Here is a 13,905-nt window from a genome sequence, read left to right on the forward strand (position 1 = left end):
ACAACTTCTCTCAGCAACTTGTTGTGGTATTTTATCATCCTCATCCTAAAAAATTTCTTCCTTGTCTCCAATCTAAACTTAGCTTTTTTTTGGTTTAAAGCCATTGTCCCTTGTCCTATCACTTCAGGCCTTGGCAGAAAGTAACCTTCCATCTTTCTTATAAGCCCCCATTATATTTAGAAAGGCCACAATAAGGTTTTCCCAGAGTCCTCACTTCTCTACCCCTTTGCAAATCCCCTTGTCCCATTTAACACTAATTTCCAACCTACCCTTGCTCCCCTTCTTGTCTCTACTCATCCCATCCCACCAGGTCTCCAGGTTCACAGTTCCCAAGAGCACAGCTAGAAGCACAGGAAGCAGTACTGAAAGACTGACACCAGGCTGATGCCTGCAACAGAACAAGGTCATTCATTCATTCATTCGACTCTCTCCTGTGCCCAGACCTGTTTTCAGCTTGTCACTTTCATCTCACGGTGATGTCAACTCTGCTCTTGAAAGTGACCAGAAAGGCAGGAGGGCAGAACAAACAGATCAGCACTCTCCCGTGAATTTCTGCTCTCCCCAACAACCCCGCAAAGAAATTAGGGTAAAACACACGGAGAACTTCAGAGAAAGAAAGAAAAAAAAAAATACACAAGAACTCGGATGATAAAAGCTGGCACTATCAAGAGCGGTATGAGGGTCATCCAAACGACCTCCGTGCTTCCCACAGGAGGACCCTCTAAGGACAGGCACACACCGCGCTGCCCACGCACGGCACAGGAGCATCCGGGTGCGCACTTCCCTCGCCCCCGCGGAGGTTTCGCGGCCCCGCCCGGCCCTCACCTCTCTGCCGCGGTGCCACAGGCGCTGCTGGGCGAGGGGCAGCCCGGCCTCCGCCTCGATCCGCCTCTTCACGTCCCGCACGGCCGCGGACGGGGGCAGCTCGAAGGTCCTGCAGCCCAGGCAGTCATGGAGGACGGTCACCCGGGCCAGCCTGCGGCGACACGACAGACACCAGATGAGAAAAGGCTCGCCGCGCCGCCGCCGCCGCCCGCTTCCCCCTGGGGCACCGCGGAGGCCCGAGACGGGCGCCGGAGCCCGCAGGGAGCAGCGATGGGAGGGCAGGCGCTTGTCCCGCTCTCCGAGGGAAAGCGGCGCAGCCGATCCTGCAGCCTCCCCGCCCCGCCCGGCCCGGCCCGGCCCGGCCCGGCCCGGCCCGCACTCACATCCCGCCGCCGATGCCGGCGCACACAAAGGACCGCTATCCGCCCCGCCGGCGGCGCTCCCGCACGGGGAAGGGGTGGGGCCGCGCCGCCCGGAGGCCCGCGCCGCGGAGGAGGCGGAGGCGGAGGCGGGAGCGGGGCAAGTGCCGCCCTCAGAGCGCCCGCCGAGGCTGCGGAGGTGCGGCGGGGCCCGGGCGGCGCCTCAGCCTCGGCTCACGGAGGCGTTTCCCCGGTCCCTGCTTCCCGCTGTCCCCAGGGCCCTCGTGACGGAGGGCCAGGTCGCCCGGGGCGAGGCAGAGGCTGCAGGTTCGCATGTACAGCGTGAGCCGTGCCTGAGGGTGAGATCTAGAGATGGTACCGCAGGCGCAGCCCTCTCTCGGCAGGGAGGCACGCTGGTGTTTCACGTAATTCACAGCATTCAGGCAACACCGCATGGAGCACACATAGTTACTGCCGATAAACTTCATTCTTTCTCAAGGAGGCAAAACACAGAAGGAAACATACCTTTTCTGCTCTCTGTCGGAGAGCCTGCCAAAGGTCAGACATCCTGCCCTATCTCAAAAGGGTGTATGGTAACTCTTCATACCATTCAAGACTTTAGGAAAGTGCTCTCACTCCTGAAAGGTTGAGCCTTAGCCTGCCTGTGATCCCGATGAATTGAGGGGGGACTTGGAGAACCTTATGGAGGGGGCCTGCAGAAAGGCCACTGTTCATCGTGTACAAAGTTCTGCACCTGGGACCATGGGCTGTGCATCAGTGAGGGGCTGGACAGCAGCCCTGCTCCAAATCAGCTGGGGGGATACCAGGCTTTCCATATAAAGGGAAGTCTACTCAGTGCCGATGAAGGTATACTGCCGATGAAGGGGCCCAAAGCACATGACCTACAAGGAATACATGAGGGAAGTTGGACTGCTTTGTCTGAGGATGAGGAGACTATAGGGTGCAGCATGGAAACATCTTACATAGACCTGAAGGGCAGTTTCAAAGGCCATGGAGCTGAGCTCTTCTTAGTAGCGCAAGACTAGCAAGGGGCAATGGCAACAAACTAGCTTGGGAGGTTCGTGCGAAACAACAGGAAAAATCCTGTCACTAGGAAAGGAGCTGTCTACAGGTACATGATTGACCTGAACCAATACTGATCCTCCTGCTTTGAGCAAAAATATGGACCACAGACCTCCAGCCAAAAGTTCCACTTCATTCCAACAGGTCCTCAATTACAATTTATAACTAAACTAAAAACATTTAAGACCTTACTTGGTGACAGGTAGCTAAAACTGATGCTTGACAGACAAAGGCAACAGAGTTTCTGTGGAAGGGGAAAAGGACACAACGAACCTTTGCAGAAAGTGTATCAAGCTAAGAAAAAAAAAAAAATAAGCCCACTAAAATTTATAGAAGGCTAAATAACCCATAAAAATCAGGTTGATCAGGATCCAACCTGGTATCCAAGTAGGAAGGTACCAGATTACCAGTGCTACAATCAGATTACCAGTGCTACAACAACTGATTTTATCCATCAGCAATATTTGTATAGTGAATTCTACAGGATTATAAGAAACTGTTGGAAATAATGTGGATCTGATCATGCTTTCACCCGAAATAATACAAAAACTATTTTAACATAAACAAGATGTCTCTGTTGGCTTTGCTTTAGGGCTTTGTTCATTTTCTATCAAATTCTATCATTTTGTCCTCTTTACTTCCCATTTTGTTACATCCCCTTCAGAGTTCTTCATAACAGAATTTTTCCTACTATGTCCAAAAGAATGAGAAGGCTGCTTTCTAATCTCTTAATATTTATCTTGTTATGTCTTAATGCCTGCAGAGGGGACACAAATGAGGGTGATTGGGGAAAATGGAAGAAGTTGAAACCCAAAGCAGTTCCATCCATATTAGCTACTAAAATATCCTCCAGACCTTGGTGAACCACCAAGCCGCATTGGCAAAATCTAATTCTTCTTTTCTAGGGATCACAGGAGTGATTTAGCATCTTATAAGGTGTGCACAAGTGTTTGAATGGGACCCTGGAGAGGAACAAAGCTATCTCAATTAACAGCCATATCTCCTTGTGAAACTTATCAAGTGGTGGGACACAGGTAGGACCATGGACCATCCTGCTATCAGTGCCAGCCTGAAGTTCCCCAACTTATGCCTCATCACATGACAATACTCACAAATTAGGTCCTGTGATGATTTAACATCAATATTAGAGGAAAAACACTTTGAATACCACAGACTCTTAGTAACTCTATGTAACCCCTTAGTAGAAGGAAAGAACTGGGAACAACTGGTAATACAGAAATATAACCTTTCAAGGTTCTGGACAAAGGAGTTGGTCTCATGAGCTATTGGAATTTAGCCATTCCTGTTCTCAAAAATCTGATCCCCTTACTTTTATTTCATGTCTAAATAAAAATATCCTAGAAAATGATGAGACAGAAATCACAGTGACTGACTAAAAAAAAAAAAAAAAAAAAGAGTACATGTTCCTACTTGCAGATTTTTGCAACGACAACAAAAATAAATTTTAAAATCTCATCCATTTGAAAAGAGAACTTGGAAGCTGTGTAATCCTAGAAAATTTCAAGGTATCATGTACAAATTTGTTATGCAGAACTATTAAAAATTATTTTACATGACAATGTTAAAAAAAATATGACTTTAACAGCATGGAATTTTTTGACTACCCATGGTAATTAAAAAAAATCCCATATATATATATATATAAAAGGCTTTGGTCTGATTTGAGAGTTTTAAAATATTATATAGAGAATTTCCTATGCTAACAATTTTATAACCACTTTTCCAAGCAGAACAGCACTAGATTTATAAATACCTATGGAAAATTCTCCTGTGGCTATAAATAAATTCTATTTGGTTCAGAATTAAGTCATATAAGCCATACAAGAAGGGGCATGCAATAAAAAATAATTTTAAAAAAATTTAACAGTCTCTGCAACATTAAATTATTTTTATAACATGAAAGCTATTTTCACAATAACATTTCCTTGAAGGTAGGAAATTCTGCATTGCAGAACCACCTTATATTTCCAATTATTTAAAATAAGACTGCAGGAGCAGAAAAAAGATGGATGCCAAGTCCCTTCCATCCTGTCACTGTGATTAGAAAGATGGAATGGAGTCTACAAAGGGATGTATGGTGTGATAAGAAACAGACATGACTAGGTCACTCCTGCCAGAGGAAAACCACTGCAGCACAGCAGCTTCCAGCAGAGCAAGTAACATTCTGCAGTGCTGGCAGGCAAGGAGCAGTGACTCAACAACTTCATCTGGGTTTGAGACAGTGCACACCAAACTTACAGCAAAGCTTTCTGTGACACAGCTAGGACTGACCTTCATTCTTAAATCAATGCTTTAAGTGTTACCAACAAATGTTTTAAACATTGCACTGTATGTATTTCCCAGCAGTCAGAGATTACAGATTGCATTGGTCCATAGTCACTGCCAGGAACTTGCTATGCCCTTGCTTTACTAATGCCTTTTCAAGAAGTTTGAAAATAAGCCTACCATTTGTTGATGACACATGTGCTAGTCATTGGCAAGCCACCCTTTACTGTACAGTTTCTGTTTCATTTGAATAGCTCCACTAACAGAAAACATCTGATCTTTCTCTAGCTAGAGTTCTATCTAGCACAAATGGCCAAACCCCCCCCCAACCTATGGCATGTGAAGTGTTTGATTCAAACAAATGTCTCATTTTTCCTCAGATCTGTTACACAAATTGGATATTTTGATGAAATTATTTCTTTTAGATTGGTGCAGTGAGTTTACAGAAATACTCCTACTTTGCACCCCTCATGTGAAGCCGTTATTAGCAGTTTCTAAGCAAAATATCTACATGATCATAGCTTAGTCAAACACTGAAGAACTGAAGTATTATTCCTTCTTCAAGCTGACATGTTTATAAAAGTCTAATATCAACAGAACAGGATACTTTTGAATAGTACTAGAAATGAGCAAAACCTTTAAGGGCACACAGACCAAGAACAGATACTTATTTTCATCTGATGATTTTGATCTCTCTGGGATTTGCTTTACTGTACAAGTGAGTTCCTTGATGGCACTAAGCAAATTCTAATGGAAAATAGTTTAAAAACCCATATATAAAAGTTGCTTCAGTTTTTTCTTTGCAAATAAGGAGCAAAGCAAGAAGGCAAAAATAAATTACAAGATGAAAAAAATCTTAAATGCTGAAGTAAAATTTCCTCTTTGATCCACCTTTAAGAAAATACTACTTTAAGCTAAGTCCTTGAGGAGACAACTCAACTATAGAGCAGTAACCATTATTCCACAAATTTGATTTGCTGAGAATCGCAGAGTTTTCAATTCCAGATGGTACAAATAACAAAATACCAGTACAAAATGTTTGACATTTCAAATTACACAAAAGATTATACCAAATTATAAAAATAGACTCCTCAATTACTCTTCAGGGATTGCAATAGGAGGGAATACAGTATTGCAAGAGCTGCTGTTGGCATACAATTTTTAATAAGCAATATGTTAAATTACTGGTGGTATTTTCTTTTGGCCTTTGGTGCCAATAAAAGGGCCAGATTTAGAACATCCACTTTAACCTTGAAACATCAAAAGAGCAGAGACTAAATTTGCAAATTGATTTCAGGACCTAATGTAGGCTCCTAAACACCTTCATTAATGCAGGCCTAGAGTTTTTTCCTCCGTTTAGGACACATATTCATCAGGTTATCAAAGCTGGGGTTTTTCCATACTATCTTAAAACATTTTTCCTATTTTAATTTCAGAGTTAATGAAGCTACTATCTTTCCACTAAGGAAAATCAACTCATTAACTAAAATGGTCTAGATTACACATGCATTAAACATTTTAAGTAGTATTTATTGATCTCTATTTTTGCTGAATATTACATCTAATAATGCTTCAAAATTTCATACCATTTTCTAGGCATCAGTGAACAGAGTCCTTTGTATTTAGAGAAAACTAGAACACAAAATAGAAGGAAATATAAGACAAGTAGTTTTAATAATTGTGAAAAACCACAACTTTGAGCACTTCTACAAATGTCTCTTCATCAGATAGTGGATGATATCCAGCAATATCCTTCCAGATAATCCTAGCTCTTTTCCACCTCTGTATCAGTTCTGTCTCACTCATAACACAATTCCGTAGAGAAATACAAGCTACAATTTATGCTTCAGAAAACAGAAGGACAGGTGGCACAGAAGAAGAAACATGAGTCACATGTAAAGCCAGTAAGAGGAAGGGAGGAAAAGGGGAAGAAAGCACACAGGTCATCCTCTTCTGGGTAAACACAGAGAAGAGAAAAAGTCCTCAGAGATGCCCAGATGTATAACATTTGCATTAGAAGGGTCTAGTTAACTAACCTGCAAAAAAAGAGAGATTCAAAGCCCCAGATTTTCTATCCCACAGCCACCTGGCAATGGAAAGATATAACTTCCATGAGTTTTCACAGAATTTTCCTGGGGATCCAGTGGAACAGACCCTGAAAGAGTAGTCAGCTGTTGCTAACAACCTGTCTAACACAACGCAAAGCCCACCTTCTTAATACACAGGAAAAAGCAGAGGCTGTACATTAAAGAACTGCAATCAAGGGGGATTCTGCAGATTGCAAGGCTGGGGGTGGAAGCTGTCTTCTTCCTGCAGGCCCACTGACAGCAAATAAGAACATTTCTAATTACAACTTTATGTTTTGCAACTTACAACAAGTAAACACTTATCTCATTAACTTTGTTTAGACACTGTTGACACAAAGAACTTGCTTTGCATTTTAGCTGTTGGCAAGAATATACATTCATCCCAGTGAAACAATCTGTTGAATTCTGAGTTAGGCAAGCACAGGAAGGAAACTTTCACTTGTTTACAAAAAGTGCTATAGTGAATGGAGTCTGTAAATTGAAAGTTGGACTATGAACCCTTTAAACACAGGAGTTTTTTCAAGCAGTTCTCATTAATTTCATGGAGACAATTCATAAGTAAACGCAGCAGAACCTAGCACCTGTAGAATATTTTGTCATTTAAGAAAATAATTTCACCTTTAAAAATAGCAATTTTATACAAGCACTAGCCAAGTTTCAGACTTCTTTAAATTACTGACCATGGATATTTGACCAAGAACATGCCAGCCTGACAGTACATTTTTTCACCAGATTTTTTTGCTTGGTTGGTGTTTTTTTACCTGTTCTTATCCTTGATCTCCATTGTCTCTTTTTCTTTGATATCTTCTTGATAGGAACATGAAGCAGATATTGGATTTATAAACTAGAAAGTTATTTTTTAATCCTTTTTGCTTATCATCTCTTCAGTGGACACCAGAAAGCCCAAGCATATGAAAGTCAATTCAGTATTCACTCCATCCCTTTTCTGCCCAAGATGTCTCTGTGCATCACCATTTGCTACTTCTCCAGTTTTCTTTTAAAGCCACTTCTTATTTGTTCACAGAAGTTCGTTCTCTTATAATCAAGAACAGATTTCAGAAAGCAAGGAGGTCTTGTTCAGTTTCTTTAATATAGCCTGAATTCAGACTATATTCTCGTGCAATTGATTTCTATTTATCTTCTAGAAAAGGCATGGAATTCTGGAAGCTGATGTTTCTGCTGTCTTCTTCTTTTTCTGGAAGCAGGCACAGTTGGAAGGGTATTAGTGAAGCCCAAAGTCTGACATGTCTTCTTCATCACACCTGCTAGAAGATACTTCTTAACATCAGCTCAGGAGTTCTGGAAGAAGGAGCACAAGGGAAAAGGGGAGGGTCATTCATGCAGAAAGAGTTGAGCTGAAGGGTATGAAAAAGCCTTTTCCTTTGAGGGCATAGTTGCAGTTACCAGTATGGAGTGAGTCATGATACTAATTATAAACTGCCTTGTGCATTGCTTGCAGGCACACGGAGGGAGAGCTGACACAGAGCAGTGAGGTTTCCTGCTTCTCCTCCGGTTTAATACCATACAGTCAGCTCGGTGACAAACACGCAGAGCTGCAAGCATGCTGACTGAATGGGTGTCATGGCTTAATACCAGTTGGCAACTAAGCACCCAGCAGCTGCTCACTCTCTCCCAGTGGGATGGGGAGTAGAACCAGGGAAAAAGGTAAAATCTGTGGTTTGAGATAAGAACAGCTTCATAATTGAAAATACTATCATTAATATTAATAAGAGTGAAGTAATGCAATGCAAAGAAATAAAACAAAAAGAGAGCCAGAAATAATATCCAAGAAAGAAAAGTGATGCACAAAACAATTGCTGAGTGCCCACTGATCAATGCCCAGCCCATCCCTGAGCAGACATCCATCCCTCATGGCCAGTACATCCCAGTTTATATAGTCAGCCTGACATTCTAAGGTCTGTAACATCCCTTCAGCCCCTTTGGGCTTAGCTGTCCCAGCTCTGTTCCCTCCCAGTATCTTGTGCAGGTCCTTGCTGTCAAAGCACAGAAAACTGAAAAACCTTGATTTAGAGTAAGCAGCAACGAGCAACATCAGCAAGTTATCAACATTATTCTCATACTAAATTCAAAACCACAATGCTGTACCAGCTACTAGGAAGAAAATTAACTCTATCCAAGCCAAAACCAGTACAACTGGCAACTGTTCTAACATATATATTCCTCTAAACTATTACATTCTGGATGTAAAACTATGCCATCAAGGAAAGTAACAGGCTGGGCAGAACTTCCATGGAGAAAGATTTTGCCCTTCTATTCAAATGGCTTGCAGCTGGGGGAAGAGGTTAACTAGCTTGCACTGACTTTCCACTGGGAGGATTCAAATTCTTCCCAGCTAATCCCCAGTCTCAATCTATATAACTCAACTTCTACCCTATGCTACCTTTGGGAACTATTTCCACTGAATTTCTGTAGCACCAGAACAGTATACAAGTGAGGCAAGGTGTGCTCTGTCAAGCTGCAGAAAACAACATACTTCGCTATTAAGTTATTACCCAAGGAAGATGAGTTTTAGAGCTGGGAGTCCTGAAAATGGTGTTCAATTATTGTTCTGCATCTGTGTAAATGTAAATCCTTCTCTGAGCCTCTGACAGTGTTGGCAAGTCTTTTCATCATGTGCAGTTGCCTATGTCCCCCTTCAAACAGCAAAGCACAGACATTCCTTCCTGACCCAGAAAGAAAAACAACTGTGGCTAAATTGCAAAATATTAATTAGATGTAAGCATGATACTGAAATAGAAATGGTGTGAAAGAAAGGGAAGTAGAATCTGTGGCTTAAATACTGGGGTTTTTTAAATACTTAAGGATTTTACCTACTCAGTAAAAAAACATGTTGAAAAGTATGACTCCTGAATGCATATTTACTGTGATAAGCATTATGAAGAATTTAAGTTAACATAATGTTTTTAAGTGGCCTCAATGTAAATTTTTCTTTCTGTCAATGCTGAGATGTTTATCTACCTTATAAATGAAAGTCCACCCTTAAGTTATACTTAAATAATAAAGACAGAAGCAAAGAGCCTTGCAAATCCAGCCCCATTTTCCCAGATGTGAATAATTTCAAAGAGAGCAAAACCATTGCAGCCCAGCTGCAAAATGGGTTGCAGTTGGAGGGGAGCACTAAGGGAAGCTTTTTGGCTGCAGTGGAAAGCCAGGCTCAAGAGACCCAGGCACTGTGTGTGCACCTATGGCTGGGAGATAAGGGTAGCTTATACCAGTTCCTCAAAAATGCCATTAGAAAAAAATCACACATGAAAAGCATTTCAAGTTATTTGAGCAGCTTCAATTGCCTTGAGGAAAGATAAAGGAAAAATACGTTATAATAGAAAGCTAATTATGACTTTAGGAGACAGCCTCTCCATAATTAGTGAGTGACACACTTTCTCAGACTCCATTCTATTTCTGGACTTGGTCTCTCAAAGGTTGTCCTTTATTATGTCGCCCCCTTGATATGTTACTTTTCTTGGTACTGACACATGCTAGGAAAACAAAAATATCTTCTGGGATTTTTGACAATGACAACTTGTTCAGAAAATTGAGAGGTCCAAATTACCTAAAAACAGCCTAAAATTATTGATACAATAAATACTTAGCAGAAAAGCATGTTCTAGCACAGTGTGAACTGACATCTCTACACCAGGAAATAATTCCAATAGTCCTCGAAGGTGCTTGGTCTTGCCAGCATAGATGTGACCAAAAGTTTGGTACCAGATCACATTACAATCCTAGAAAGATTTCAACACAGTCATGTCTGTGTTGTCTCCCATGGAAAGAAAGAGAGCCAACTTGGCTGCCAGATACCAGATACAGATTTATCCTGGCACACTAAACCTACTGACCTTACACTTCCCCACTGCCTGAGCTGGTCATACAGGTTACCTTATACTTTTATATGATACTGAGCTTCAGCATCTGAGAACATTCTCTGATTCAATTTATTGCTATAGCCAACCATAAATCTCTCCTGGAGGAGAAAAAAGCCAGTTACAATCAATGCCTATGCCAATTTTCTGCTGTGAAATTTATTACCTTTTAGGATAAAACACCCTTGCTGGAGGATTTTATGCTTGTCTTTAATTGAATTTTGGGGGAGGAGATTTAGCAGTCAAAGTGCAAAAACAATCTTCAACTTTGTGGATGGCTGTTATTAGTTGTAGGTAGGAACCACAAGTAGAGCTACACAAATACCGAATTTTGCCTCCAAATCAGGTAGGTGGATATGTGTGTGTGTCTGTATATAAATATATATATATATATATTTATATACACATCAGTATATATATATATATACTGACATATATATATATACTGCTACAGAAATTTTTGTTTTAAAAAACATTCGTGGTTGTCTGATTATCTTTTTATTCACTCCTCCTCCACCCTAATCAATATTAGGGTCAGTCTAAATGAAATACACTGAGTTTCTTTCCACATTGATAATGCCTAAATCAAAATTGTTAAGTCCATCCAACAGCATAGGAAAAAATACAGAACCATCAGAATTACTGAACACCATCCAAAGTTTTGAGTAGGAAATTTGTGGACAAAGTACTGCAGCAGCTAATCCTTAATTTATCTTTTAGACAGTCTAAAAGCACAAATTGTTCCTGTCAGCACACAACTTTTACTAGCTGAGTTCAAAATGAATTTCTATCAAATTAAATTCAGGACCATCACACAGCTGCAGGTATCACACAAATGTAAAGACTTGCTTCTCAGAGATACCTGTTCAGCAGAAATTTGAGACAAATCTGATACACTGAAAAACAATAATGTGACAGCAAGCTATAAAAGCTGGAAATAAAGTAGATATGCCCTTAGTATGTTAATTGTCCTGACATTTTGGTGTAGCAACTTCTACTGCAATGAGTAGGCCACACCATATGCAGATAGGAATCAATGCCATCAGCAAAATATATGGCTCTGCATTTATATTGTTGTGAATTACAGGAGCTTTCATGCTTTATCACATAGAATTTTAAGATTAAAAATATACTGAAAGCTTTCCAAAATGCCAATACTTTAATAATAATTATAGAGTTGATAATATTAATGCTACAAATTCTATATCATTAATGCTATTCACATTAAAATCAATAAAAATACTATGCCCTTGTTGATTTTTATATAGAGAGGAGAGTGCTTGCAGCTGTAACAGTGATTCTTTTTCTAGAGTGTGATGAATTCGATGCGTTTGCACAGTAGGCATTGTTGCTTTTTGATGAGGTACCACAAACATACATAGAAGGATAAAAATATTTAACAGATGAAAATCAGGACAGATGCTGCAGTCAGTTTTTGAAGCAAGTATTACTTGTACCTACCCTTTCCAAGGCCAGGAAGAGGAGGCAGTTTTTCCTCTGAGGACCAGCACCAGTTATTCCTCTTAGGATGGCCATGAGCTGTCAGTGTGCTCCCACAGCCCAGAGAGCCAAACGTGTCCTGGGCTGCATCCAGTGTGGGCAGCAGGGCCAGGGAGGGGATTCTGCCCCTCTGCTCTGCTCAGAGCCCATCTGCAGGGCTGCACCAGCTCTGGGGCCCAGCACAGGGAGGACAGGGACCTGCTGGAGTTGGTACAGAGGAGACCATCAAGATAATTAGAGGGATGGTGCACCTCCCTACAAGGAAAGGCTGAGAGAATTGGGATTATTCAGCCTGGAAGAGGGAAGGCTTCATGGTGCCCTAATCGTGGCCTGAAGGAAGCCCACAAGAAAGGTGGAGAGGGGCTTTTATAAGAGCCTGTAGGGTCAGGACAAGAGGGAATAGATTCAAACTGAAGAGTAGCTTTAGATAAGAACTTCTGAAGAGATTTCTTTACTGTGAGGGTGGTGAGGCACAGAAAATGTGGATGCTCCATCTCTGGATGCCTTCAAGGCAAAATTGGATGGGGCTCTGAGCAACCTAGTCTAGTGGAAGGTGCCCCTGACCATGGCCAGAGGTTGGAACTGGATGATCTTAAACGTCTCTTCCAACCCAGAACATTCTGTGTTTCCATGACCTACAGCAAGGTTTTGTAGCTCCCTCAGGATGAGTGAAGGCCCTGCCCTGCTTTTTGCCAGCATGGCAGTCATCTGACCATCACTGAAATGTATTCTTTGTGAAAATTTCTCTAGTATTAAAGGAAAGAAGACAGCCTCCAACAGCAATCAATGAAGGCACAAAGGAAAGTAGTAGTTCTGGTGTGGATGCATTTGTAGAACATACTGGAAAAGATTTCAGAATTGCCTGAGCAAACAGAGCAGCCACTAGCTCCCAAACCAGAAGCAGCCTGGTGCTAGCAATCCAGTACTGCAGCAAGCAGAGCTGATAGCCCTGTTGTTCTCAAGATTAATCCAGTATCTATTCACAGCTCAATGCTGCATGAATACATCAGCTGACCATTATCTTAAGCTATGGAGTTCAGGAAATTTGTTTCAGACATAAAAGAACAAGTTAACTGAAACAAAAAATAGGTCTCATTCCAGCTTTATCTGTTTGTTTCTTAGAGGAACAAAAACAACACAATTATTAAAATGTAAATGTGCTTAACACAAGACTTACCATACTTCACCTATGGAAAAGGTGACTCAAGAAGTATGATTACATGCAGCATCAGAAAAATTCTAAAACTGACTTGGAATAGTATGAATAAGTTTGATTCTATGGTATCAAATGACCTCACAGTACCCATCTGGGACTATGTGGTTTAATTATGCATAAAGAATGCTTTCATCAAATCCCAATGAAGTAAACTCAGATACCAAATGACAACATCTCAAAGTGATTTCTCAACAATGCATAGCAGCTGAAGGAAAAGTTTTTTAAAAAAACACAAAACTAGGAGAAAGAGCCACATGGTTAAGACCTCACTGCTGTTCTCCAGAAATGTGGGGATTTTAAGACCTTTTCTCTGAAATGATTGCCATAAAAAAAGGACGAGCAGAAGGAGAACTATTTCTGCTTATTTTGGTTCTGAATCTTTTAATGGGCTTTCCAATGAAATGGGAAACTGACACTGCCCATGAACCATAATACAGAAGCCTAAAGAGCACTGCAGTCACAAAGCTATAAACAATGGGCTATTAAGCTGAGGAAAAAATAGCATATGAATTATGACTTGACTGCAGAATATGATCCCTTTAGAGATACACAGCTTAATAGATAAGCTTTTCTTGCTCTAAAGACACTAAGTCTGAGCTGAACACTAATTTCTAGTGTCTGAACCAACCACCATAGCAACACACTGTTCTCTCCAGATTGGCCAGTGC

The 13,905-nt window shown here is 41.3% G+C and overlaps 1 protein-coding gene across 4 annotated transcripts in view; it reads right to left on the reverse strand.

Annotated features, from left to right (window-relative positions):
- SACS (sacsin molecular chaperone) overlaps nucleotides 1-13,905 on the reverse strand; it is a 59,118-nt gene that overhangs the window by 35,292 nt on the left and 9,921 nt on the right. For 2 of the 4 annotated variants that reach the window (XM_074535241.1, XM_074535238.1), the window contains exons 2-3: nucleotides 7,402-7,939; nucleotides 826-976 (exon numbers count right to left, since the gene is read on the reverse strand). In XM_074535241.1, the coding sequence (XP_074391342.1) occupies nucleotides 826-976; nucleotides 7,402-7,424 (174 nt within the window). In that variant the 5' untranslated portion in view covers nucleotides 7,425-7,939. Of the gene's footprint in view, nucleotides 1-825; nucleotides 977-1,208; nucleotides 1,416-7,401; nucleotides 7,940-9,153; nucleotides 9,173-13,905 lie in introns of those variants that run through there. The other 2 variants (XM_074535239.1, XM_074535240.1) reach the window with 2 other exon arrangements.

This window comes from Zonotrichia albicollis, chromosome 2, assembly GCF_047830755.1.
Source record: "Zonotrichia albicollis isolate bZonAlb1 chromosome 2, bZonAlb1.hap1, whole genome shotgun sequence".
Classification (NCBI taxonomy): Eukaryota; Metazoa; Chordata; class Aves; order Passeriformes; family Passerellidae; genus Zonotrichia; species Zonotrichia albicollis.